The sequence below is a fragment of the Beauveria bassiana genome, assembly GCF_000280675.1.
Source record: "Beauveria bassiana ARSEF 2860 unplaced genomic scaffold BBA_S00019, whole genome shotgun sequence".
Classification (NCBI taxonomy): Eukaryota; Fungi; Ascomycota; class Sordariomycetes; order Hypocreales; family Cordycipitaceae; genus Beauveria; species Beauveria bassiana.
Window position 1 is genome coordinate 47,109 of NW_007930854.1, and position 26,573 is coordinate 73,681.

Here is a 26,573-nt window from a genome sequence, read left to right on the forward strand (position 1 = left end):
GAATGATTGCCTAGCCTCAGATTAAAGCCAGCGCGTTGAGATTCTCGGCTAAATGCAAACGCCATGAAATCAATGATTCGCTCATATGCGGGCTAGGCCGGTCACCGGACCGGTCCATCTAGGGCGCTGTTGATTGTCCAGCACATACATTTACATGGGCGGGAATTGTCCAACAAAAAGGCGGGTCGGATCTGGTTTTCATGATACATGATTAGCTATTGAAGCATCAGAGATGACGACTACACGCACGCCTTGTACTTGAACAAGAATACCTTTCCAAAAAGTCACGGTTGAACAAGAGGGGTTAGAGTGATTGATTTCGCTTTGACGTTGGGTGTTTAGGTAAGTCATAGATTCTAGAGAATTTGCAAAAAATTCTATGCCATGTAGATAATAGTATTACCTTTAAATCTCATAGTGTAATTCCACTCAAACGACACTTTACTTGGTATGATGCCGCCCCTCTTCAGATAAATCCTTCACGTGTGTTGCATAATCAACAGCGCCCGTCAAGCAATACGACGACCTTCGGGCCGACCTTGAAGAGCAATTGCGTCGGCGAATCAGCTCACTTGCCGCTATACAAAGAATCTCCAATTGGCGTTCAATAGCTGAAGCCATGATGATGCCGAATGAGACTTTGCCACCGCCTCGGGCGCTGTGGCGACTTCCTTCTGAGCTCGAATATGTAGCTGGACCCAAGTTTTAATGGTAGGTTTTGTAAAAATAGTTCGTACAAAGGACAGTCTGGGGCTGGGTTGGGGAAGCGGAGACGTGCAGATCTGATGCTTGGAGTTGGGTCGAGGACCAGCAAGGTATCCAGGCAGGCGTTTCGTCGGTCCGACAGTTGATCGTCCGATTCGCTCAACGCTCATCCCCCGCATCTTCCCCGCAAGCTTCGTTGCTAACGAGCTCTAGCTTTCAAGCATCCTCATCATCATCTAACACAACGAGTCTGGCTGGTTGAGATTCAGTATCATAATGGCAAGAACAAAACCGAGCGAGGCGCTCAGCCTGTCCCCGCGACCGGCAGTCGCAGAATGACCACTTGCTCTCGGACCGACAACACCACGATGTTTTGAATCCTGCAGAATCTGGGAACCCGGACGTCCACCTGCAGACTGAGTTTTCTCTTCCCCCAGTCCGATATTCTCTGCTAATGGGACATGCTACACTGCCTACACTACTCTCTCCACTGCGAGGCACGACTTTTGCAGATTTAAGCCGCCGCCCGTCTCTCGACTGATGCCAGACCATACACCATCACTCCTCTTCCCCCGCCCCCCCTTTCCTGAGTCACCCTGTCGAGAGCAGCTGTATTTTCTTCCGCAACTGATACCCCCCGTCTTTTTCTGCACTTTTCATACATCACAACCTCCAAAATGACCGTCATCGGGAGAGAGAAGAAGTGGTGGAAGCAGGCCTCCATCTACCAGATTTACCCTGCCTCCTTTTGCGACTCCAACGGAGATGGCATCGGCGATATCCCTGGCATCACTTCCAAGCTGGACTACATTGCCGGCCTCGGCGTCGACGCCATCTGGGTGTGTCCCATGTACGACAGCCCGCAGGTCGACATGGGCTACGACATTGCCAACTACGAGGACGTCTACCGCCCGTACGGCACTGTCCAGGACATGGAGACGCTGATCCGCGAGACGCACGCCCGCGGCATGCGCATCATGCTCGACCTCGTCATCAACCACACCTCGGACCAGCACGCCTGGTTCAAGGAGTCGCGCGCCAGCAAGGACAGCCCCAAGCGCGACTGGTACATTTGGAAGCCCGCCAGACACTCTCCCACCACCGGCGAGCGCCTCCCGCCCAACAACTGGCGCTCCAACTTTGGCGGCGGCAGCGCCTGGGAGTGGGACGAGGCCACCCACGAGTACTACCTCCATCTCTTCGCCGCGGAGCAGCCCGACCTCAACTGGGAGAACCCGGTCACGCGCCGCGCCATCTACGCCTCGGCCATGGAGTTTTGGCTCGCCCGCGGCGTCGACGGCTTCCGCGTCGACACGGTCAACATGTACAGCAAGCACCAGGACTACCCCGACGCCCCCGTCACTGACCCCGGGGCCGCCTACCAGCCTGCCGGCTCCGTCTACTGCAACGGGCCCCGCATGCACGAGTTCCTCTCCGAGATGAACGCCATCCTCGCCCGCCACGGCGCCATCACCGTCGGCGAGCTGCCCTGCACGCCCGACATGGCCAGGGTGGTCAGGTACGTCAGCGCCAGGGAGAAGCAGCTCGACATGGTTTTTCAGTTTGACCTTGTCGACGTTGGCTTTGGCAAGACGCACAAGTTTGACACGACGCCCCGCAGCTGGACGCTGCCCGACGTCAAGGCCGCCGTCGAGCGCACCCAGAGCATCATCCGCGGCACCGACGCCTGGACCACGGCCTTTATCGAAAACCACGACCAGTCCCGCTCCGTGTCGCGCTTCGCCGACGACAGCCCGCAGTACCGCGTCGCCGGCGCCAAGCTGCTCGCGCTCATGCAGTCCTGCCTCAGCGGCACGCTGTACGTCTATCAGGGCCAGGAGATTGGCTGCGTCAACGCCCCCAAGGCCGGCTACCCGCCCGAAAATTACCTCGATATTGACAGCTCTTCCTACTACAAGATGGTTCGGGAGCGCCACGGCGCCGACAACCCGGCCGAGCTGGACCGCGCCTTTGCCGCCATGCAATATCTCGCCCGCGACCACGCTCGCGTGCCCATGGCCTGGGACGGCACCGCCAAGCACGCCGGCTTCTCCGATCCCGCCATCAAGGCCGGCCGCGACGTCGCCGAGCCCTGGATGAAGACGCACCCCCTCGCCGCCGAGATCAACGTCGCGGCGCAGCTCGACGACCCCGGCAGCGTGCTCGCCTTTTGGCGCAGGATGCTCGCGTTTCGCAAGGAGCACGCCGACGTGCTGGTGTACGGCGACTACACGGGTCTGCAAGAGGACAACGAGGAGACGTACATGTTTCTCAAAGAAGCGCAGGGCGGCTCGCAGCGGGCGCTCGTGGTCCTCAACTTTACCAAGGAGCCGCAGACGTGGACTGTGCCGTCTGCCTCGGAGCTCGGACTAACGGAACAGGATTCGGTCAAGTTGACGCGCATCCTGTCTACGCATGACGGTAAGGATGAAGGACAGAATCTACATCCTTTTGAAGGTCAAGTCTTTACTATCAGTGCGTAATGTCGAGGAAGGATCCGCTGTTTTACAAAGTTGCGCTTTTTCAAGGGGAGGCAATTGTGGAAAAGGCAGTGGAGTTGAAACTGAACTTAATTCGAAATTGATTGGAATGATAAGCATGACCAACCCTATTTTAAGACCAGCATCTATTTACATCTGTTAGTAGCCCCGGTCTTTGCATTGGACGAACGGCCGCGGTCGTTTTCAATGTCCAACGGCATGAGCACAATCGTATTCCTCGTTCAAGGTTCTCACACCGTCACAGCATCAACAGCTACTGCAACTCTTCCCTACCTTCCGCCAGAGGCTGGCTTTTGCCCTCTGCTCTTACATTAGCCGCTTCTATAAAGCGCTCTCGATAACTTTTCGCCATATCTCTGGCATTTCTAAACGCAGTTACCGCGGCCACAAAGTCCTCGCGGTTCTTTGTCATGAAAAACGCGTCGACCTGCTTCATCTGGTACTCTGGTGTACCTCCTTCATTCTGCGCAGCCGTTGGAAAGTGGGCGTACATGTGAAGAGTGGCCGTTCCCGCGTGGTAAACAAAACTAAAGGAATACGCGTTGCCGTCGTACATGGGCTTTTCTGCACCGTAGTTCTGCAGCGCGTGCATGGCGCGAGCGCCTACGGCACCATCCAGGCATGCTTGGCGCTTCACCACCTCGAAGCATTTCTCCGGGGCCCTGATTTCGAGAAAGAAATTCGGCAGAACGGGTGCGTTGTAATGATGTGTGGGAGTTATCACATCTCCGAGATCTTGTTGGACAGATTTGTGAAGACTCGAGGGATAGCTTCCGTCGTACAGATCAGGCGCTGGGTCGACAGTGGTGCGCTTGGTGATTGAGTCTAGGCGTTTAAATCGAAGGCCGTACTCGCCATCATGTTCCTTGCTATTGCTTTTGATGACTGGCAAAAGCGCCGACCGGGTGCAAGCGTGGTTGATGACTCGACTATTCTCCCGCTTTAAGTTTTGAAACTCGGCCGACAAATCTCTAGTCGGAGATTGAGAGGCTCGAGATTTGGATATCGATTGGACAATATCGTCCAAGTTTTCCGGCTCAGGCGTCGAGTAGTCCCTTCTGCAGCGTCTGAGGTGGTAGTCGTCTGTGAATATATTGTACTCTGCCAAGCCTTCTTCAAACTTGGTATCATAGGCCGAGGTTCGCTTCGACATTTTGGAGTCGGGTGTGTACGACCAACTTTTACTCGTCGGTATCTGGGTAGTACCTTTAGAGTCGATACATCCTCTCAAGTGGCAGAGACTGGGGCCTCCATGCCGTGCAAACTGGGCCACAGTTGTGCTAGGGGAAGAGGAAGCGGAAACCGGGGGACGGCTTGCCAGCGGCGGTCTCGCAGCGTTGCGTCGATCAAGCTCTCGCAGAGCTCGTGGGGTGAGCCAGACCTTGGACAGGTCGTCATAGAACTTTGGCGAAAAGTTTCCACGCCTCTTTTTGTATTTGATCTGCTTCCTTGGTCGGCATCCTGCCTCCAAGCTCTCCGTTGAGGGTGCTGCTCGCTTGTTCATTTTTCTTTGCAGCCTGGGCAGACAATTGATTTTGCACCAGAGTCGAGCGGCGGAGTGGAGGAGATTTATATAGAGCAAAAAGTTTGAAGCGACGCGGATGCGGTGTCATCTGAGCGCGTCGAGGAAGCTCGTGATTGGGTGGGCGACGGCATATAGTTGCACAGCATTGGCAACGGATTCGGCGTTTGCACACTGCTGTGTATCCGTGAATACGAAATTTGCGACGTCTGGATGGAAATTCGTTGGGTGTTGAGACAAGAGAGTAGCTCGCTGAGGGCCAGACTCGTCGAGCTTCGCAGCTTTTACAGCTTCATCTGACTCGCACGACATTGTAACTCCACAAACACGGGCGGTCAATCCGGCGGATAGCCGTCATGTTTCACAGTGTCCATGTGTTTAGCTCACTGAGGCTCGAGCTTTGGCTTTGGATAGTCGATTCGATAGATCAAGTCGTTGACTTTTGGTCATGTTCCAATATGATCCTCAGAGGCTCTGGTTCAGCAATGAGACCAAGAGGACTGCGTGGTGTGCGGCACAAAGGTGGCAGAGAGACAGAGAGAATAAAGCACAAGCAATGTTGAAGAGACCAATTCTCGCTACAAACGGACGCAGCGGCGGCGAAGTATTAGGTGCCACAACAGCACCTTCCCCAACAAAACATCTGAATGGGTTGAGCGATACACAGCATCAAACGAGGCTGATTAAATAAAGACAAATCCTTGTACAACGGGACAACTTTTCTCAAGCGTGAATTTCGGGTGACAGCATATTTTAAAGAAAATCTTTTCAAAACAGGAGAGCTTTTTTTTTTTGAACAAACAAGTTTCAGCTTGAAAGTCTTGACAGAATCGCTCTGACAGCATCCTCTCTCATAACGGTAGTTTTTTTCTTCTCATGATGATGTAGAGTCTCTGCAAGGGAAATGATGGCCTTGTGTCCGGACGCCTCTCTCGTGTGCACGCGACTCTGCTAAAGGCCAATCGACTTGGTTCCTGTACATCTTGTCCGCGGCGGTGGTGTGCAAGGAAACAGATAAAAGACGGGTATACTCCTTTTGTTGTGAATAAAATAGCGATCAAAAAACTCTTGAACTCGACAGTATCGCCATAAATCATGTACATGTAAATGTACAAAACAAACAATCTTTTTTTTTTTTGTTGTCAGCACGGCACCGGCTCGACAAAGCACTCCTCCCACTCCGTCTTGCCCGACGCCCAGAACCTCTGCAGCAGCTCTCTGCACCTCATCGGGCCACACGCCACGACCGGCTGCTCCCAGATAATGCGCAGGCTCTCAGCTATAAACGCCTTATCAGCCGCCGCCGCCGCCGCACTACCGTCCGCCGTCGCCGTCGCCGTCGCCACACCCGCCACGACCATGGGCCACCGCAGGTTAGGCTGGTACTCTAGCTGCGGAAAGAGCGCCCGCATGCGCGCCAGCAGCTCCGTCCGTTGCGCGGCGCATACACTGCGGTACGGATCGTTTTCGTCTTCGTCGGGCGCAAGGACGGCGCGTGCCCACGATGTCGTGGCGGAGCGGGGCAGGGTAAGCAGCGCAAAGAGGCGGACGGCGAGGCGGAATATACGGGCGAGGCTCAGGCTGTGCTCGAGTCCGTAGACGGCATTGTTCATGCACCAGTCGTCAACGTCGGCGGCGTCGATGTCGTTGAGCTGGCGGTGCACGAGCGGCGTGAGGGCGGCGGCGGCGGCGGCGGCGGCGGCCGGTGTGGATTTGGTGGCGGTGGCGGCTGCGAAGCGTAGTCGATTGATTTTGAATATGGCTATTCGAAGATCCATCGGTGCGGGCATGTCGCAGTCGTACTCGCCGAGAAGAATGATGCGCATCTCCTGATCGGTAAAGTGGTAGTAGTCTGTAATCTGCATCCTCGCCGGCGTCGTCGTGCTAAACATGATGGCTTCTCTAAATAAAAACTCTCAAGTCAACACCCGTCGTACCTACATAGTCATTCATTGATAACCCAATAATGGAATCTTTTCTGCCACTTACGATAACATGCGAGTGAATCCTATCGGCGGGCCATACGTCCTTCCCGACGTCAGCATCCCCGTCACGCCGCCAATCGATTCCACATACGCGATGCTGCCGCGAATGTGCGCGTGCCACAGCGACCAGTGCGCGGGGAGGTCCAGCCGCATCAGCGTGTACAGGCACGAGTAAATGTAGTTGCGGCCCCCCGCAAATGTGCCGCCGCGGATGAAAAAGTTGATGAGCCCGATGATCTGGAGCATGGTGCTCGCGTAGCTCGACCACAGCGCCGCGAAGCGCCGGTCGCAGCCCGGCAGCAGCAGCGCGCCGCGCCGCAGCGACACCATCTTGATGTAGTGCGCCAGCTGCCGCCCGACAAAGTTGGCCGGGTGCGTGTCGTCGCTGAGCGTCGGCGCCTGCACGACGCCAAACTGCTTGGGCCGCCATGCCCGAACGCAGTTGTGGTCTGGCGGACATTTGTCGCGAACAACGTTAGTCTTTCTGTTCTTTTTTTGCCCCTTTTCCTTTGCCAGCAGGAGATCTCTTTGAAAGGGAGAGCGCGGAAGAAACGATCAAAGTAGAAGGGGGGGAAACGCGGGCGTACAGAATTGGACGGCTTGCATGTAGTCCCAGTACGGAGGGTCGATTTCAATAACGGGCTTTTCCGGGCGGCGTGCCAAGGCCCAGCACGCCTCTTGCTCGTCGGCGTGCTGCTCCGCGGTGGCCTCACGACTCGGCTTACTAGAGATGGCGAGAATGGACGCACCCGGCGCAGGCAACGCGTAGCCGCGGCACCCGTGGCCGCCTCTGACGCATCGCCGGCATTCCGGCCGTTCCTCGTCGCACCGGACACGGCGGGCGCTAGGTTGGTCAATGCACGCGTTAGCAAACTGTAATTTGCAGCAGCACAGCACATGTACAAAGAAATGGGGCAGATCAGAAATAAGTTATAAAAGCGCAGGAACAGACAAAGATGAAAATGGAAAATAAAAATGCTCACCGACATGTCTTGCACCCCGTCCTGGATCGGCTTGCCCATGCCTTTTTCCGCGTCACATCCATCTTTTTGTGCGTCGACTCCGGGGCCGGGTCGTCGCCGCGTTGGTCTCCACTATCCGAGCCAGATCCGGGCCGGGGCAGCATAAAAGGCCAAAAGTGGACTCACGTTGGGGGTTTTACGGATTCCTGAAGCCGTGGGGGCGATATTGAAGGGAGCAGATGTGCAGTTATTACGTTTCCGTGAGGGGAAGTCGGCGGAGCAATATCGGCTGAACCATCAGCTTCCTAGGGTATTACGGTAGTACATGAGACAAACTGTGCTAGATTATGCCAAGTAGTAAAATAGACTATCTAGGCCGCATAGTAGGGCATGTACAGAAATAGATATAAACTGTAAAACATATATGATTAATAATAATATGTTTAGCTTGAATAGCCTTTTAGCTTATATTATCTTAAAGGCTAAGACTTGAACAACTTCTTTCGCATCCTGAGCACTGTACAAGACGAGGCTATCCCAGACACTGCGCCACACAAGTCTTCCCTCTCTTTGAGTTGTAGTTGTCATAAATTCCAGGCGCAGACCTGCCAACTGCAACGACCCTCGAGTTTACCCTTATTTAGTGAGGGCTCAAAGCAATGATTAAGATAATGACAACACTACAAGAATATGGCAGTAAGATTGTATTTATCGAAGATGAGTTTTATACATAAAGCAGACTTCTCAAGGCGCAAATTCAGGTATCGGCTTTTGATATGCAGTAGGCTTGCCAGCCGCCCGTTGCCGTCTGTACTCGAGATAGCCGCCTGCAATCTCTTCTCTAGAGAGCCCATCCACCCTCAATAGCACATCCCCGACCGCCAGTAATTGCTGCCAAAGGCGGTCAAAATCCACAGCATCAGCTCCAAAGTACGGCGCCCACAGCGACCACGGCCCAGCAACAATCGCCATGGTCGGAACAAGAGCCACGTGGTACGGCGTGCCAACTCCGCCAAACGACTGATACTCGGGCACGACGGTTGCGTTTGGAAGGCCTATCCCCGGCATAATCGACATGCGGTCCAGTTTTCGGTACTTGACAGCATCAATGACTGCGTCGCGCAGTGCATCAGACGGTCCCACGGCCCAAAGCGTGACTTCGCCTTTACCCGTGTAGGCGAGGTCCTGGCCGCGGAGATGCCTGTCCAGTCTAGGAGTGGGGAGTATCTCTCTGGCGCCCATGTGTTCGAGCGGGAAAACAAGGGCCGTGTTTCCATTGTCGTAGCCTTGGTCCAGACGCTTGGCGAGCATCGCGTTGCCGTCTGTGCTGTAGTGCAAATGCGACGACGTAAAGACAAAATGCAGCGTCTTGTTGCGCGAGGAGAGGGGCTGCGCTGCAAAGTACCGCGCAAGAGCCAGCACGCCAGAGACGCCATTGTCTTGGATCCATGTGTTGCCGTCGGTGTGGGAGGTGACAATGACAGTATCCGGGGTCATTCCCGGCAGCGTGGCAAATATCTCCTTGGTCGTCGACGGATTCATCTCGCCGCAAACGTCTAGCTCTGCGGTTAGACCCTGCGACGCGGCCTCTTTCAGGTTTTCTGCGACTTCCACGCCGACAAAGACGCCGGGAATTCGATACATGGTTCCCTCGTGGGGGTCAAAATACGACTGCACGTATTTTTGCGGCACGTTCCATGCAAAGATGATGCCGAGGGCACCGGCGGCTGTCGCATCGATGATTTCATCGTCAAAATTTGCAGTATACGGTCTTGAGGCGGTGTAGAGAGCAAAGGATTAGCACTTTTCTGCGCAGAAAATGTTCGAAAAAAAAAAAAAAACAGTCACACATACCGCGAGTAGTTGCCCTTGACCACGCTATCCAGATCGGCAGTTCGAAAGTTGCTCACGGCGAAAAGAAGTGAAAAAGGAACAGACTGAAACGCGACGTCGCGTATAATAATCTTGTTTGTCGCATTGACGGTCGACAGTTTTGTCCCTTGCGCAACGTACAAAAGTTCAGCCTTGACAGGATTGCCGTTGGTAACTCGAGTATATGGTATGGCGCCAGCGACACTGAGCGTGTTGGAGCACGCCCCCGGATACAGAAGCTTCAGTGAAGCAGATTCGCCCAGGTTGTCCTGCTGCGGCTCCCACCTCGTCAAATTAAAAGAGTTGTAGGACAAGTCAAGACCAGAGACTTGTCGCAGCTGTCCATCAAGCCAGTCAATCAGTGCATTCTGCCTCGCGCTAGCTGTGCCGCGCAAGCCAGCTCCTCCAATATGCTGGTTGATTGCAAAGAGCTCCTTGGCCGACGCGAAGCTTTCTTCATCAATCCTGCGAGAAGTCGATGTTCCCAGCGCAGGCAAGGCGATGAGCAGGAGCGTACCAAGACTTGTAAGTGGCGAGCAACGCATGTTTTGTTTCTTGGAAGAGTTAAGCCGTGTCGACGTGAGATGGTAAAAATGAAAGTGAAAAACTGTGTTATAGCATCTCAGAACAGGGGCCACCAAGTCAAGGTTGCGGAGTGATCGATTTATATCGACTTTTTCCAATTGACATGGACCTGCAAGCCTGCCATGACCTTGTGGTTTGTGGGGTTGGTGTGGATTGTGGCTGTAGGTCGTATCGACATTTCCTTTCCTGGCATAGACGCTTGCCATGTGCGGTGCGGGCCATCTTGCCGACAAGTGCGCCCAACTCATCATTCACTGGGGAATTTCTCTCCTCTTTCCGGTGGCTTGGTCTTCTTTGGTCATGATTGGCTATCTCTATTGCCGGGGAAAAGTCTGGGGCTGGTATAATATTGGACCCGGATATGCCGTGGCGCATGCATCATCGACCCTGTTTCTTTGCCAGTAGTGTTGTAAGTGGCTGATACGCTGCGCTGCACACACTGCATAATATCGATCACCCACGTTCAGTTGACGGATCCCAAATTGTCTGCGTATGTACATTTCTATTGACATAATTGTACGCCAGTGAACCGCGAACCTTTTATCCCTGCCAAGAAAGCCACTCAATCACAGGCCTTTCCGTGGGCGCCGAGGTCCGAGTGCTGTTCGGTTTTGACGGGCCCGAGAGCATCACATCCTCATAATTGAGGGTTTCCGTGTTTCCCATGCTGCGAAACAAGCGGACTGTTGTGACAACCCGCTCTGATTCAGCACCAAAGTTGTGATAGCTCACTCTGCACTGTCTTGGAGTGAGTTGCGACGGTGCTGAGTCAATGCCATTCCCCGCCGCTGCCGCCAGTTGTTTCTCAAATTCCAGAATGGTAGTGCAGAGACGCCGTGCAAGCTCAACAGACCATAAACCCTCTGTCGGTGGACACAGGTCAAGTAATTCGACTGCCTCGTGTCGAGTTTGGGTGACGGGACAGAGCCTTACTACCGACACGAGGCAGCCAATAGCTCCAAGTCCAAGCGAGAAGGGCATAGCAGAAATGTGTTTCTGAGAGTCACGCAAGGATAATAAACTCGCTCTTTCCAAGTCGACAATTCTTTGAAAGATGGGCAGTTCATCCTCGAAGCTGCTTTGCTTGTAGCAACAGCAGCGGAGATATATCTTGACCAATAGACACTGAGGCAGTGCAAATTGCAACAGGATCGACGCACCTTCTGCGACTGGATTTGTGTACAGCCTTGCTTCTAGAGCAAGCTCGAGCATAGACTGTTTTGCAGCAAGCCTAGATAGAATCGGCCTAGAGAACGGGTTGTAGCAAGGGTGCGCGCGTGTATGTGTATGCACCGCGATAATATTGCCATGAGCATCATGCTGGGGCGACCGAAAGCCTCGCATGAACTGCATCAGCTCCTCGACAAGTGCATCCACCTCTGCTGCCAGTGTATGATGGTTCTGATCCCAGCCCAAAGGCAAGTCGTCGATCAACGCAAACTCGCTTTTCATTATGGCTGCCGTCTTGTCAGCCTCTATGCCAATTGAATCGAAAACCATGGTAGAAATGCAGTATTTTCTTAATAGCCGGAGAGTCTCGCCCAGTTCTGGGCTGGCCATTTTGCCGTAGGCTTTCATGCCTTGCTGCGCAATGGCAGAGCCGCATCGCAAATGGACAAGCATGTCGCTTTGCCGCCCTCCCAGGCCCTGCAAAATCGCCATCAACAAGGACAAAAAGGCGGCCGCGGCAATCTGCGCTGGCGACTGCGTAGTCAGGCGTTTCTGCATTGAACGCAGCGCGCGGCCATTTAAGCGACAGGAGTTTTCGCGATAGTCATGCACAGATTCCCGCGCCATGTGCATATGCTCGAGGCCGAGGGCGGCTGCGACGTAGCACATAGACTGGTCGCTCGGGGCGTCTCGCCGCAACGACTGCCAGAGGAAATTCGGCTCCGAGACGTCAAAGAGCGGCAGGGTCCGGGTGTAGAAATATTCCAGGGCCATGATGGAGTCATCTTGCACGGCAAAAGAATTGGCAGGCCCGGAAAAGCACATGAATCTGAACTGCCTCTGCTGGCGGATCGTTGGCCTGCTGGTGGTGTCGTGAGGCGTGCAGGTTCGCCCATTTCGGATACATCGAAGGCATGCTGGCTGAGTCTCGTCGCACTTTACATGCCTTTTTCTAAAGGAAAACGGAAAAAGTCAACACGTTAGTCAAGTTACCCGGGTCGCGCCGGGCACTGATGCGCCTGGTAGAGAGAAGCAAGGACCTGCTCTTCCTCTGCTGCTCAGGCGAGCGCGAGGGACAAGGGCAAACCGTACTTGCATGCGTGACATCCTTGACGGGATTTCGAGTGAGACGCCCGAACCCGGGGCATATTTGGCTTTGACCTTGCCATGGTGCTGCGACGGACTACAAGTTTCGTTGCATGAGGCGCCGACTGTGTGGAGAGAGGAAAGTTGTATGCTGGCGACGCTAATGATTTTGAGCCAGAATATAGACTGCTGAGTAGCCAGCCGGACTGGCCGAGCACCCCAGCGAGATCTTCACCACGGTCGCAATGTCTATTGATTCGATGTGATATGATCGCCAGTCTGCAGAAAAAAGTTCTAATATATTGATCGGTGTGCTGACAATATTCTCGTCTAGATCGGGACGAATGCAGCTATCTGCAGGTTAGATCTGTGGCATGTTCTGCTATAACGCTGCACAGGTCTCTCACGTTTGTTCATCCTGAGTAGAAAGGTTATGGATTTTTTGAGTTTGGTCTTTACTGTTCGTCTTTACTGTTCAAGTCACGCCTGCTGGGCGCGTTGTTCATTTCCCCTCACTCACTTTTATACACGCGTCGACCTCCAAAAATCAAAATCACAGATTTTGGGACAAACATTGGTAATTGAGCGGGTCGATACACGCAGCCGTTGAGATGCTCGGCAAAAGCGAGAAAGGCCTTGTCCTTGCCCTTCGTGAGGGCTGCCACTATATACAGGATAACACCTCTCCCACCCCAACTCAAACCATCAGGGCAATGTGCTTCAATTCACTGAAAATCCAAGTTAGCGCAACTTCATCCTCACCCTTGCAATCAAAAAACCACATACCTTTGCACCTGATGCCCAACCTTCATCGCTGGATACTCCGCCTCCGCCCCCTCATCCCCTCCGGCCCCTTCCCTCTCCTCCCTCAGCTCCCTCGCTCTCTCCTTGAGCTCCTCCACCGGCTTCAAATCAAAATCCGAATTCAAATGCCAAAACAGCGTGCTCGAGATGCGAATCTGCGGCCTATCCGGCTTCTCCACCGCGCGTTTCTGCATCGTCGCCACGGTCGCCTCGTTGACCGTGACTTCGTGGAACCCTGCCTTGATGAGGCCGCCGGTGATGTGCTCGAGCTGCTTGCCGGCCTGCACGAGGAGGTAGTTGCCGGGGGGCATGCGCACGGGAATGCGTCGGCCCGTGTTGCGCGCCCAGATGTTGAGGCCCGGGTAGCGGCTGCGGCCGTGGATGGTAAGGAAGTTGAGGTCCGTGTGAAAACCGGCGAGGATGGTGTCTTGCGTGCCGTATTTGGTCAGGTCTGACGCGGTCGGGGCGAGGAGGTGAGGGCTATAAAAAGAAAGATGAGCGAGTGAAATGTGAAGAATGAGGGAAAGAGAGAGAGAGAGAGAGAGTTGTGAGGACGAACCCGTAACGGCCGGCGTCGCTGAAAAAGGTCCGCTCAAGACCGAGGCCAATGGCGGCCATTTCAGAGAGCGTCGATACCCTAAAATGAGTCAGTCTCAAACAGTCGCCAGGTACCGTGCCCCAGGTTGGGCTTTTCTCACGCAGTCTTCATGCAGTTGCCCCAGCGGTCCATAACGGGCGTCCAGCGCTCCCGCAACCCGGGCTCCTGCGGCACCACATTCTCCGTATTCAGCCCCGGAAACTGCGTCTCGTACGGCGGCTCCTCGGCCATCCTCCAAAAGAACCTGCACTTTGGATCCGGGCTGTGCCCGCTAATGTCCAGCGGCCGCTGGTCCGGGTCCAGCCGCGCAATCACGTCCAGGCACGGCTCGTCGACGGCGCACTTTGGCTTTTCCGTATTCTCCAGCGTGGCGCCAATCTGGTAGCTCAGCTCCGGCCGCTCGTCGCGGCGCAGGGCCTCGACCGGCTGCGCAAAGTAGTCTTCCAGGAGGTCGAGAAAGTCGTCGTTGTCGCGGGCGGCGACGCGCGAGTCGCGCAGGACGAGCGCCCCGTAGTTGATGAGCGCCGCGGCGGCTTTGGCGCACTCGGCGTGGGCGGCGGGCGACGAGGGGCCGTGGGCGAGGTACACGTCCATGTCGACAATGGGGAGGTCCATGGATATGGAGGAGGTGTCGGGGGGCGCCATGGCGGACGGGTGGTGATTGTGTGTGAATCGATGTCGTCCTTGTCGTCTTCGTGATGGGGGCGTTGAACGTGGGCGGGGGAGTGGCGCGTCGTCAAAATGCCGATATAAAGGGGTATAAAGGCCGGTGCAAACCTTAAAGTAGCCCTAAAGGAAAAACGAACGGGATCGTGTTTCAGAAAATACAAAAAACACAATGGCGAGAGGCAGGGGAGAAAAACTAACGGGATGGCGCCGTTGATAGCCGTGAGCATGTGCATGCGGGGGAGGGGCACTGCTGAAGAATGGCACATTGTAGGCGCTGTGATTCGCCAGTAGCGTGAATGCTTGTCGGAGTCCGCCGAATTCCTCAATTATAGTCCGTTGAGACCTGGTATACAAGCTGAACTTTATTGCATTGTTTTCTCGATCAAGTGCGAATTCGAGTATCTATTTACGTGCTGCCTGCGTTGGTAATCTTGAAGCGGCAATGACATCACAACGTCTCCGAGCTGGACCTTCAGATACAAAGGCAGATTGTTGCGCAAATTGGCGAATAAGCATGATCGTCATTGAAGCTATATGCAAGATTGCAAAATATTGCCGTATACAAAAAAAGATCTGTCGAGTAAGAGCACACAGCTCATGCAAGCCACCGGTTCAAAAACGCAAATCTTTGAAATCGCTGTCCCAAATTCCTTAATCCAAAAACACCACACCCACCACAACCAGATGAAAGAAGCTTGTATCTGTGTATCCAATAACGCGATGCAAAGCAAATGTAAAGAAGGGAATGATGAATGTTGAAATCGGGTAAAAGCAACATCACCAGAGAAAAAAGAAGAAAAAAAGCCAGATTTCGAAAACTCTTGCGTATTGAGCAACATCACTGGCGGACACCAGGCTCGGAAGTAGGGTATCGAGCGCGCAAGAGTGTTCAGAAATAACATCACTGGCGAGAGTGAAACGAGAAAGAGAAAGCTTGCAGTCACGACCTTTGAAAGCATCACGATACTATTGCTGTTTCGGATGGGCTTCGGAGATGGTCGTAGCTGGAGCCGGTGTGGGCTGGTCATGCTCGGAGCCGTGATTCGACGCAAGGTCGGCCTCCTTTGGCGTCAATGTTGCGGTCGTCACACGGGGCTCATCTCTCCAGAACTTCTTGTCGCCCTTGGACAGACGCACCATCCAGGGCGGCAGAACACCACCGGGAATCTTGTAGGTCCAGCCGGAGCGCTCCTCGTAGTTGGGTGGGAGGATGCGGCCGCCCGAGATCTTCTTGATGACCCAGACGGAGCCGTTGAGGATAATGTAGGACATGACACCCGCAATAAGGCCGTCGGCGATGGAATAGCTAAAGGGCATGAGGGCAATGGTGAGAAAGGCGGGGACGGCGTCACCGAGGTACTTCCAATTGATCTCGACGACGGCTGTAGCCATCATGGAGCCGACAATGATGAGGACGCAGCCGGTAGCCCAGGGCGGGATAGAGGCAAAGATGGGGGCGAAGAAGATGGCGATGAAGAAGCAGAAACCCGTCATCATGGCAGTGAGGCCCGTCTTGCCGCCCTCGGTGATGCCGGCGCCCGACTCGACAAAGGCCGTGACGGGGGGCAGACCAAACACGGCGCCTATGGAGATGCAGAGCGCGTCGGTCATGTAGGCGAGGGTAGAGCCCTCAAAGTCCTGGGTGACAGGGTCGATGAGGCCGGCGAAGCGGGCCATGGAGTAGAGGGTGCCGGTGCAGTCGAGAATGTCGACGTAGAGGAACGTGATGAGGGCGAGACCAAACTGGCCGCCGTACTCGCTGACATTCCACTCCTGCACGTCGAGTATATGTTTGATGGGGTGCAACGTGACGACCTTTTTGAAAAAGTCAAAGGCGTCGTCGCCGACGGGCGTATGGGGGAAGTAGGTGACGGGGGTCGGGCGCGGCCAGGAGATGATGCTGACGAGGAGGATGCCGGCAATAACGGCGCCCTTGACGCGGTACATCATGAGCATGACGGTGAGGATGCCGCCGCAGAAGATTCCAACCCACATGGTCGGATTGCGCATTTTGTCGGAGCCAGGACAGGTGCCCGTCTTGGGGTCGCGGTTGGCGGGGTGGCAGCCGGCGAGCTCGACGGGCGTGGCCTGAGCGCCGACGATGACGCCGATGCCGTTGCTGTAGGTCAATCCGATGAGGGTGAGGTAGAGGCCAATGCCGACGCCGGTGGCGAGCTTAATAGACGCTGGGATGGCGCGGGCCAGCCACTGGCGCATACCAAACAGGGCGAGGCCGAAGAAGATGAAGCCCTCGACAAAGATGGCTGTCAGCGCGACCTTGTACGGCACGGGTCCGGAGCCGTGGAAGCCGACGACGGTGTATGCGAAATAGGCGTTGAGGCCCATGCCTGGCGCAATGCCGACGGGCATGTTGGCGAGGAGGCCGACGAAAAAGGTGGCAATGGCGGAGATGGCGGCGGTGGCAGTAACGACGTCACGCTTAATGGCCAGGACGCAGATGGCATAGTCCTGGTCGGCGTTGCAAAGGGGATCATCGGGGCCGGCGTTGCAGACGCAGGTGCCGCCCGACTCGGAGACGATGGACGAGTTGACGGCTAGGATGTAGGCCATGGCGAAGAAGGTGGTGAGGCCGGCGCGCATCTCGGTGAGGAAGTAGGAGCCTTTGCGCTCGCGGGGCTGGTGATACGAGTTAGTACATAGTGTGTAGGTGAAATTAGTGTTTGTCTTCGGGACGTAATAGATTAAACAAGATGGCACATATTAAATTGGTGCGAGTGTTCTGAATAGGGTTGCGTAGTTGTCCAGTGTGTCGTGACTGGAGAGACTTACATGACCGGAGCCATCGAGACGGAACCAACGGCCGACGAAACTCTTGGCAACGCGCGAGTCGACCTTGTCAGCCCAGCCCATGTTGAAGCAATAGCAATAATATAGTGACAGTCAATCACGAGGTGCTGAAGCAATTGATTGTGGGCGACTATCGGAGAGGGCCGTCTTTATAGCAAGTCGACTTTGGAGCGAGAGGAGGCGTGGGTGGTTGAAACAGCAAGCGACAATGTCAATGATCTGGATAGACGGTATACATGTATAAAGAGATATTGACGTCTTGAATAAGTAGGGCGTCGACGAGGCTTATCAGCAAGAGTCGGGCTTAATTGAGTTTCGCAGAGTTGCGGGTGTGATGTGGTGTGCCTTGTTACCAGATAAGGTAGACAGACGGGGCGGAACGGAGCCGAGACTAGGTTTGAATGCGGAGGTGACGGAGTTGAAGTAGTGAAAGAGATGATGGAAAGTACGTGTGACTCGACACGTAGATGGCTACTGAAAGGCGTAATAAAGAAAGTAGAATGCCATTGAGAGGGATTGAAAAAGAAAAGATAAAAAAAGCCGGGCGCAAAGATAGGCGGGTGGGTGTGGGCGGAGTGAGAGGAGCCAAGTGAAGAGAAGTGGGCGCCGTAACAGGCTATCTGCTGTGCAGCTGGGTGCGCGGTGATGGAGTGTGCGTGTGATGGTGTGCAGCGGTGTAATGCGATGCAGGACTTTTTGAAATCTTGCATATGGAATCAGAATAGGACGACATGAGATGGACAAGACGGTGAGAGTTGAAAGCAATTAGTAAGTTAGAGAGAAAAGAAGAGACAAGAATAAAGACTCCGTCATGGAGAAGAGAAAAAATTAATCTGGAGCTTCGACAAACAGAGGGTGGGCAAACGGTCTGCCAGCTGCGACGAGCCGTGGGGTAAGTAAGAAGAGGGAGGCAAAACGACACAAGCCCACTCATGATGCTGATTCTCGACGGGTGAATCCACTGATACAGCAATTGACTTGTACAGAGCGCTGGCTGCTGGCTGGAGAAAACGCAATGATTTGTCTGGAATGCTTGCCCATAGTTAGCGTATGTGCGTAGGTACTTATCAGCTTGGCCGGCGGTTTGTTGGTGGCGTTTGGTTGGTGCGTTGTGGCTTGTGGCAAGTCCAACACGCCTGCCTCTTGATAAAGATTTTCAGCTCCAGTGCGGGCCTTTTTTGGCCTTTTTAGCAGCCTTGTCACTGGACGGATTTATTTCGCAGGTTTTTCTTAATAACCGTGCCGGGGTTGAGACCCTGAAGAGTCGAACCTGCCGACAAGCAAACAACTGCTAAAAATAAAAAGAGCGGCAATGCAAGACATCAATCTCCTCGATCCATGGCGCAAGGAAAATCATTTGCATTTACATCCAAATGACCACTGCGCAGTGTCAACCACACAACCTGGCCTCCAGTCTTGGCCCTCTCCGCGGTGGGCATTTCTTGTCCGTCGTTGGTGGCACGTAGGTACTTTGACTCTGTGATGCCTGCTCCGTCGCACAAGAGGTAATAATCATGTGCAAATCGGACAACAGACGGCATTTTCATTCTACTCGAGGACAATTGTCCCACTTCGGAAGCTGGCAGATGCTGTTGGTCGTGTCGCTCCGAAAGAACGGCTCAGAGGTTGCGTACCGTGCAGCTAATACTTGATACCTACCTCGGCCCACTGGCCCAGCCTCACAACGGCCGACGACATAAAATGCACAGTGACGCTGCACCCCGAATTCAATTTTCCACCTTGTCGGGCATTTTATAGATTCATCTCACGGTCGCTGCATGCCTTACTGATGTGTCAAATCTCTGCATCTGAATATTTAATAAACCCCCAAATGAACGGGTGAATCATTGAAACCCAACGCCTGCATCACACAATTACACAACGTTGGTACTTCCACCCGCCACCACCACCCCTTCTTGCCTTGGCACCTTCGGCTGCTTGCATCTCCTCTCTTCCTACGGATACAGGACCCTCGTGCCTCCCAACCTCCTATGGAGCAGCCAAAGCCACACCTCTATCAAAACGTTGTCCATCATCCAGCATCCCGATGCCGCAGTCAAATCGGCCCCTCGCATCCCCACCACGCACCAGATGCACCTCTCAACTTAGAAATTATTGCCCATCCAACCATCGCCTTCCTACTCCGTCCGCCCCCCACCGATCGCTATCGCTCGCTCCCCAGTAGACAAGTGACAACCTGCCTGCCTGCACCTCATATCAACACCTCGGCTGTAGCGCGTGTGTTGATAAAACGAGCCCAAACGCCAAATTACTACCCTTCCCCTCTCAGCCATTTCTTGGTGACAACGCCGTCGCCGCCACTCTGCTTTATCGCGCCTGTCCCTCTTCCCGAGTCTGTGCTAGCCGCAGTGGAAGTCGGCGCCTCCCGACAGCTCACATCGATAGGCTCTGTCCGGAATATGTCCATTTCAGAGCCCATCTGCATTGTTTGTATGCCTGTCTCTCACGATGCTACACTCCCAAATGGGGCACCATCTGTAGATGCACACCCCAGTCTTGCCGCTGCACTCCACGTCCACCTGCATCCAATTTGAGAATAAAACGAGCAGTTATTAGCTTTCAAACTTTCTACCGCTTTGCTTGTTCAACTCGAAGCAAATTTTGCGACGGAGGAGCAACACAACCCCCGCATTTCATATTTCCCATTGTCCTGGAGCTTAGTTCCCGTATATTACAAGTCTCGGCCGCCTGCGGGCTAGGACACATCATCACTCGCCGCATCTGTGCGTGCCCGCTGACCGGCACTTGCGCGGCACAAAGTCCTCTTCTGGGGAAACACGGCCGGTATCGTCGTCATGATTCTGCGAAATTGCCAAGTTGCGACGACGTGGCCGCCCGAGCTCCTTGCTTGTACGACGTTGGCAGGCTTGGAACGAGTCGCCCAAGTCGCAGACATTGATTGGAATGCTCTGTGGGCCACCAAATCAACTTGGTTTTGCCAGTTACAGGGTCAGCCAACGTTGCAATTCATGCGCCACACTTGTCGTCTTTCGACGTCCATCGAGCAATCGGGGTCCCCGGTTTTCATGTCTGTCCCGATCTAGACATTACATCCATCTACTTCATCACAGTACTCACACAGTACTCGCAACTCCTCCTCCTCTCCTTCATAAATTTATTAAGCTGCATTTTCAAATCACTGTGCCGTTCAGAGTAACTTGTATTCAACAGGTTGTCTGACACAGTTTTCAAGCTCGCTGCTTCGACCACTTCCAGCCCGCATGTGACACTACAAGCAAGACATGTCCTTGCGACCTTGTCAACTTGTTCTACTCGCACGTCGCAGTCTCGCACCCTTTTCCCGTGACCATGGCGCGCAACTTGACAAATACACAGTTTCAGCCCATTCTGTCCCGTATGCCCAAGCTCAGGCTTCATACAAACACCAAACACTCCGAGCCGCCACTTTGCAACAAAGTACCATGTTACAGGTCTCTGCGTTCTTTTTTTCCGCCTTTGTGCAGCGTCAGATATTTCTCTCAGATTTGACAGAGTCTGTGATGCAGCACGTGGTCTTGTAGAGACACTGTAGCCTTTTCTGGTGCAATGTTGGTGAATGTATTTTTCCGTGGCTGACCGGTGGCCGCATTGAGACATATCCCGCTCAGCTCTTCTCGGCGTTTCCAGAACTAGGCAGCAAACGGTCCGCCCAGGCAAACGGCAAACCGCTCAGGCCAGAATCCTATTTTATACCTGACACTGTCATCTACCAAAGCCTCTTTTTCCCTGTGGCACAAAATGCCTACATCGACCATGTTCTCGTCCCGTCTTTACGCTTCTTTCCCGTCGTCTGCTTCTTGACGTCAGCCGACATTGGCCGCTGGCGCAGTCTCAGACAACGCCATTGGCCGTTATGACGTCAGCCGGACAGCGCCTTTTTTTTACCTTGCCAGCCGCCAGACCGCTCGCACGGTGCTGGCTAGGTAGCTGGCTTGCTGCACGCCGGCTGCGCCCACCGCCTGATTTACGCTGCCGCCTGAGCTGGTCCCTTTTCTCCCTCTGGCTGCCTCGTGGCTTTTCGCTGCATGGGATCGCCCAGTACTGGAATATCTTTCGAGGCGAGACGGAAAAAGAAAATTCTCCGGGCAAGAGTATTAATTGCTGACTTCCACCCTGTCCCTCCCGCGCCCGCTCCCGGATCGTCTTCGATCCGATTTGTTTGATCAGCACTCGCGCTATAAATATAGCTAGAGGTGAAGACGCACGCCACATACATATCTCGCTCACATACAGCCTTTTCCACTCCCCTCAAAACCAACTTCAACCTCGACACAAACCATGGCGCGTCGTCGCGACGACCCGTATGCCCAAGACGGCTATTACGGTCGCAACCCGCCCTACTGGGACGCCGCCGACGCTGGACCCGCGGGGCCGCCTCCGCGTCGCAGCAAATCGGAGCGTCACCGCGGCCCACCCCCTGACTTCGACGACAGAGGCGCCGCCGCCGCGGCCCGCAGATATCGCGGTGGCGAAGACGACTATGCACCTCGTGGCCCTTCTCACCGCCAAAATGAACCGCGCCGCGCCCGTTCTCCCCCGCCGTCCTACCGCTACGAGGACCGCCGCGGTGGAGATCCACGCCGCGATCCCAGAGACCACAGAGACGCGAGAGATCCCAAAGACACGAAAGATGGCAGAAATGCGAGAGATGTAAGGGACCCGCGCCCCTCCCGCCACGATCGGGATTACCACCCTCCCCGTGGTGGCGACCGCTACGACGACGACCCCCGCCGTCACCAACGTAGCAAGACGGCAGAAGACCCTGGCCGCTACAGACGCTCTTCGCCAGACCACAAGAGCAGAGAGTACCCCGCACGCGATGACCGAGACCGAGACCGAGACCGCCACGGAGGCTACACCAAGAGCCGTGGCCGCGACGACCCATCACCTCCCCACGGCAGCCGCACCAAGACGCGCGACCTGGCCGACGCTCCGGACCGCGACCGTTACGCCGGCCACAGCAGCAGCTCGCGCTCCCACGGCAAGGTCAAGCACTCAAGCAAGGATATCACCGCCGCAGAGCCGCCCCGCGGCCGCGAAAAGCATGTGAGCAGCGGTGGCGCTGCCGCCGCTCCGAAGGGCTTTGGCGCCAAGGTTCGCAGCTCGACCATGCCCGCCGCGCAGACGGCAGCCAAGTGGTGGCAGAACCCGCTCGTGCAGGCCGGCGCTCGCACTGCGCTGTCGGCCGGCGCCACCGCCGCCATGAATAATCGCGGCGCGCAGGGCGAGTGGCTCGGTGCCAAAGGCGCCAAAGTCGCAACGGCCGCGCTTGGCGCCGCGCTGATGGACGGCTTCATGGGCGGAGGCGGCGCTGCCAAAAAGGACGAGGGTGGTGGTGGTGGTGGTGGCGGCGGTGGTCGAAATCGTGGTCGCAGCAGTAGTCGCGATCGAGGCCGGGATCATAGCCAGGATCGCGGCAAGGAAAGAAGTAGTGGCGGCGGCGGCGGCGGGCGGGCAAAGAGTGAGGGCAGAGGTAGCGATATACGGCACAAGCTGATGCAGTCGGGCATGGATTACATGTTGAGGAAGGCGGCTGCGCCGCGGTAATGAGGAGGCGAGAGCGGATGGATGCTTGTAATGATGATGATGTAACGACAAAAGAGAATGGCAATGGCAGTTTTTACGACAATGGATGACGGATGAATATTGGCATGGGTAGAAACCTTATCCCGTTTAGCTTGTTTGATTGGCAGCACACGAAGAGTCATTGATTTATAGGGTACACTAGACAGATTCTCTACTTTTATAGATGCACTGCGAAAACTATAATGTGACTTATATCAATGTTATTCAAGATCGCAAAGGTGAGTCATCCGTGTCTGTGCCTTGTATCCTATACCACAGTGACTTTTGGTCCGAAAACGATGCTATTCGGCGACGTTGGCCCACGGTTGAGTTGATAAATAGGTAATGCGATATGGTAGAAAGCTGTGTGGGTTCGTCGAGCACTTGGAGATACATGTTGTTAGGAGCAAGTGAAGGACGGGAAAGGACAGTCAAGGACATAGAGGCAGTGTCACAGGCGAAGCAGTAAATTCTTAGTTGGAAGCTTCATCTCGCTGTTAGTCTTCAGTGACATGGACAAACCTACCGGGTATCCTTGGCATCTCCCTCACCGGACCATACCTTGCAATGTGACCCGATATCTCTTCTCTTGTATATTTGATCCTGAAGTGCCTCGTTTCTTCCTTTTTCTCCTCTTTACAGCCAAGACAGAAGTAGCCCCAGTCAGCCTGCCGACCGGAATCAAACAAATATGGTGCGGTAATTATGGTCATGAACCTTCGGGGTTCTCTGGTAGTTTTGTCAGGCTCCGTGAGATCAGATTCGGCCTTGCCCTGCATCACTGCACGCCGGTCAAAGAGTTGAAGGCGCCTCCTTTGCAGATTACCCCCTTCACAGGTCCAGGCCGCACAGTACCGTCCAGGCAGGCTCAGAGCAGTTGGAATATTCAAAGCACATAGTCGTTGGCGACTTCTCGAAGCACTGCGCGACTGCGCCCTATCAGACTTGAAGAACCGTAAAGCGTGACCCTTTGTTAGGGGACAGTATTCCAGCCGTTGGGTAAAACAAAAGTAGCAGACTCGGCGGCAGGTAATTAGATAGAGATGGTCGCCAAAACGCTCGCACGTAGAGCATCGCGTTGTTCCCAGGGTTCTATAGAGTAGATTGCAGTCGAATGCGTCTGCCTGGATGCTGAGAATGGCGCGGATAACGTCAGGACAATGCTTGATGATGGCAGCGTACTGGGGTACTGAGTCGACGAGCTCCATCGCGCGGCGGTTGGCGCGACGAAAACCGGTCAGCGATGGAATGTCAGCGTATAGCAGGACCTAAAAGAGAATCTCCGTAGGAAGGCGGTCGAGCTGGCCGGCGGAATAACGAGGGGGGCTTGTCGCGACGCTGCTTCGCACGTTGTCAAGCGGGCATCGTGTCGCCAACTGCGCATCATCTAAAGTATTGTCACAGATACGCTGCTTTGTATAGGTCGCGGATTCGGGCGGGTCATGCTCTATTCTGCACATTGCAGCACGAGCTGAGGCCAAGCTTCGCTTTAAAAACGTAAAATTGTGAAGCCATTGAGATGTGCTATGCAGACAAAAAATGGACGCGCCAGACTCTGGTAGCGCCTACCTAGGTACTTACTCATATCGCCCCTGAGAGCCAAGTCGTAGATCGCAAAGCGCAAATTTTAAGGCAAATCCAATAACTAGATTTAACTCGTTCTTATTGGCTCTTTATTGTAAGGGAAAAATGCATTATTCGAAGTTGAAGCTGTGTGCGACATTATCGTTCTATGCAACTACAAGACTGCTGCTTCCGAAACCCGTGTAAAATTTACTGTGTGTGTTATGAGGCAATTACATTGCATCAGCTCCCAACACGTAAGAAAAGAATTTCTTTGAATATGTTGCAAGGCGCTTTGCGAATATCTGGGCAAGCACATGAATGACGTCCTCAGATCGGCGAGGCTGCTAATTTTACCCCGGAGCCATAGCAGACACATAACGATAACGCGTCCGCTGGCAAGACCCTGACGGTGCCGCCAGAGCTAGCCGTACTGAGGGACTATTGTTTCGAAGTCTCGCATGTTGTCTCGCCGCATCGCTCACCGCTGCGTAAATCTGAATTTGGGGGGAGAAAAGCAGGTGAGCCCCGGCAGGACAAATACTTGGACGTCGCACCGATGACTTCATCAGCGTCACATCGAACAACTTAGCCAGCTGTCGGGCACGGCAGTGCCAAGGGTTTGGGTAGCGACGATGATGGCTTCATCGAAGAGGCTGACGCTCTGAAGCCTGTTTCTTCTTTTTTGTGTCAACTTGTTTATTTGTGACTCGTTGATGTCAGTATCGTGCTGGACTTGTAAGCAGGTTCGTGATAGTCGGAGACTGTGCCACGAAAAAATGGTTGGGCTGAGCTCTGTCCATACTTAGCGGCCACTTGGGCTGCAGCAATAGTAAGAGCAGCAGCCTCGGTGACTGCTTATACGTCCGCAGCATGAGAGAGGCAAAGGAGACTCGCCACAGGGTGGATGCAGTCCACGGCCTATGACTGCGAGTCCTGTTGTGTCCGGGCATATGTGTTGGTGAAACGAAATCGTGATGCAACGCACAATGTTGAGTCGGCGATTTAGAATGCGAACATTACGCAGGTCAAGCTCTCCTATATCCCATCGCCACCCCGATTCGTAAGCCATCATGTCAGTCTCGTGTTAGTCGTCGTGTTAGTTGTCAGCAATATGCGCCTCACGTCCACCTAGTGAACCAAGGAATATAGTTGTAGGTTTCTACCACCCTGTAATATACACACGCTCTGTCCCCAACGCAGAAATAATGACAAATAATCTTCTCCTGTGCTTCACACCTCCCATCTAGTTCTTCGCCGCCTCCAATTCCCGCTCCGCTTGCCGGTAGTACTTGGCCGTGTCAACGCCGTGCTGGTTGTGGTTGACAAAGTTGAACCACGGTACCGTCGCCATAAAAAGCGCCGAGTACCGGCTCTGGCGCGCCGCCACGCCCTGCAGGTACGGGCTCAGCTTGGACTCGCCGTACAGCGGCTGCCCGGCCTGGACCTTGGCGACCATTTCGCGCATGTCCATCTCGACCTCTCTCGCGTTTTCGGTGGCGCCGTAGAACCGCACTATAGCTTCAGGTTAGCATTTCGTCTTCGTCGTCGACGGTGGTTCCGGGAATCGGAGGCTGGTCGTCAACGTACGGGCGGAGCGCTGGTAGAACCAGAGGAAGCCACCGGCGAGACCGACAAAGCCGGCTAGGCGCATAGCCTTGCCGAAGCCTCCGCGGCCGACGTGTGAGGGCGCAAACTTCTCCAGCGTGTACAGCGCAGCCGGGGCAAACGCAGCGGCGAGAGCACCGGCAATGTAATCTTCCCTGCGGGCATATCCAACGACACGCTTAAAGTGGCTGCAAAACAGATCGAAATACGGTCAGCAAGAATCAATTAATCCCATATGGTAGTCCCCGTCGGTTCAGACGTGGAATCGTGGCCATCGTGGCGTGGAAAGCACATACGGGTCGTTGTCGATGAGCTACGCCGCCGGGTCAGCAAATTTCATCAATTGACGGCATTGAAGCTCCCGTAACGTACCGGATAGTCCGTCTGAACAATCTTGCTCGTGCCGACGTAGGACGCCGGCGCCTGCTTGGTCGTAGTTTCCGACATGTTTGCGTGGTGGTGCCCAAGACCTTTGCTCGTGGATTACATACAGCCAATGAATGCCATGATGAAGCTCAGCAATGGATGTGCCTCAGTATTGAGGCACGT

General features: G+C 54.5%; 8 protein-coding genes across 8 annotated transcripts; 2 read left to right on the forward strand and 6 right to left on the reverse strand.

Annotated features, from left to right (window-relative positions):
- Positions 1 to 1,382: 1,382 nt before the first annotated feature.
- On the forward strand, positions 1,383 to 3,188 carry BBA_06427 (glycoside hydrolase family 13; the record flags this gene model as incomplete). Its single annotated transcript, XM_008601524.1, has 1 exon — positions 1,383 to 3,188. The coding sequence occupies one exon, from the start codon at positions 1,383 to 1,385 to the stop codon at positions 3,186 to 3,188; it is 1,806 nt and encodes a 601-aa protein (XP_008599746.1).
- Positions 3,189 to 3,459: 271 nt separating this feature from the next.
- On the reverse strand, positions 3,460 to 4,710 carry BBA_06428 (uncharacterized protein; the record flags this gene model as incomplete). Its single annotated transcript, XM_008601525.1, has 1 exon — positions 3,460 to 4,710. The coding sequence occupies one exon, from the start codon at positions 4,708 to 4,710 to the stop codon at positions 3,460 to 3,462; it is 1,251 nt and encodes a 416-aa protein (XP_008599747.1).
- A 1,160-nt stretch (positions 4,711 to 5,870) lies between these two features.
- BBA_06429 (uncharacterized protein) lies at positions 5,871 to 7,735 on the reverse strand (the record flags this gene model as incomplete). The annotated part of the gene is made up of 4 exons (XM_008601526.1): positions 5,871 to 6,630; positions 6,718 to 7,162; positions 7,301 to 7,586; positions 7,697 to 7,735. The coding sequence occupies 4 exons, from the start codon at positions 7,733 to 7,735 to the stop codon at positions 5,871 to 5,873; spliced, it is 1,530 nt and encodes a 509-aa protein (XP_008599748.1).
- A 684-nt stretch (positions 7,736 to 8,419) lies between these two features.
- Positions 8,420 to 10,092, reverse strand: BBA_06430 (uncharacterized protein; the record flags this gene model as incomplete). Its single annotated transcript, XM_008601527.1, has 2 exons — positions 8,420 to 9,446; positions 9,530 to 10,092. 2 exons carry the CDS (start codon positions 10,090 to 10,092, stop codon positions 8,420 to 8,422), a joined length of 1,590 nt encoding a protein of 529 aa, XP_008599749.1.
- A 2,993-nt stretch (positions 10,093 to 13,085) lies between these two features.
- On the reverse strand, positions 13,086 to 14,435 carry BBA_06431 (Intradiol ring-cleavage dioxygenase, core; the record flags this gene model as incomplete). Its single annotated transcript, XM_008601528.1, has 4 exons — positions 13,086 to 13,116; positions 13,175 to 13,672; positions 13,752 to 13,829; positions 13,891 to 14,435. The coding sequence occupies 4 exons, from the start codon at positions 14,433 to 14,435 to the stop codon at positions 13,086 to 13,088; spliced, it is 1,152 nt and encodes a 383-aa protein (XP_008599750.1).
- A 990-nt stretch (positions 14,436 to 15,425) lies between these two features.
- Positions 15,426 to 17,330, reverse strand: BBA_06432 (permease-like protein; the record flags this gene model as incomplete). Its single annotated transcript, XM_008601529.1, has 2 exons — positions 15,426 to 17,096; positions 17,250 to 17,330. The coding sequence occupies 2 exons, from the start codon at positions 17,328 to 17,330 to the stop codon at positions 15,426 to 15,428; spliced, it is 1,752 nt and encodes a 583-aa protein (XP_008599751.1).
- A 4,236-nt stretch (positions 17,331 to 21,566) lies between these two features.
- BBA_06433 (uncharacterized protein) lies at positions 21,567 to 22,835 on the forward strand (the record flags this gene model as incomplete). The annotated part of the gene is made up of 1 exon (XM_008601530.1): positions 21,567 to 22,835. One exon carries the CDS (start codon positions 21,567 to 21,569, stop codon positions 22,833 to 22,835), a length of 1,269 nt encoding a protein of 422 aa, XP_008599752.1.
- Positions 22,836 to 25,662: 2,827 nt separating this feature from the next.
- On the reverse strand, positions 25,663 to 26,471 carry BBA_06434 (NADH-ubiquinone oxidoreductase 21 kDa subunit; the record flags this gene model as incomplete). Its single annotated transcript, XM_008601531.1, has 4 exons — positions 25,663 to 25,931; positions 26,007 to 26,212; positions 26,321 to 26,337; positions 26,397 to 26,471. 4 exons carry the CDS (start codon positions 26,469 to 26,471, stop codon positions 25,663 to 25,665), a joined length of 567 nt encoding a protein of 188 aa, XP_008599753.1.
- Between the last annotated feature and the right edge of the window lie 102 nt (positions 26,472 to 26,573).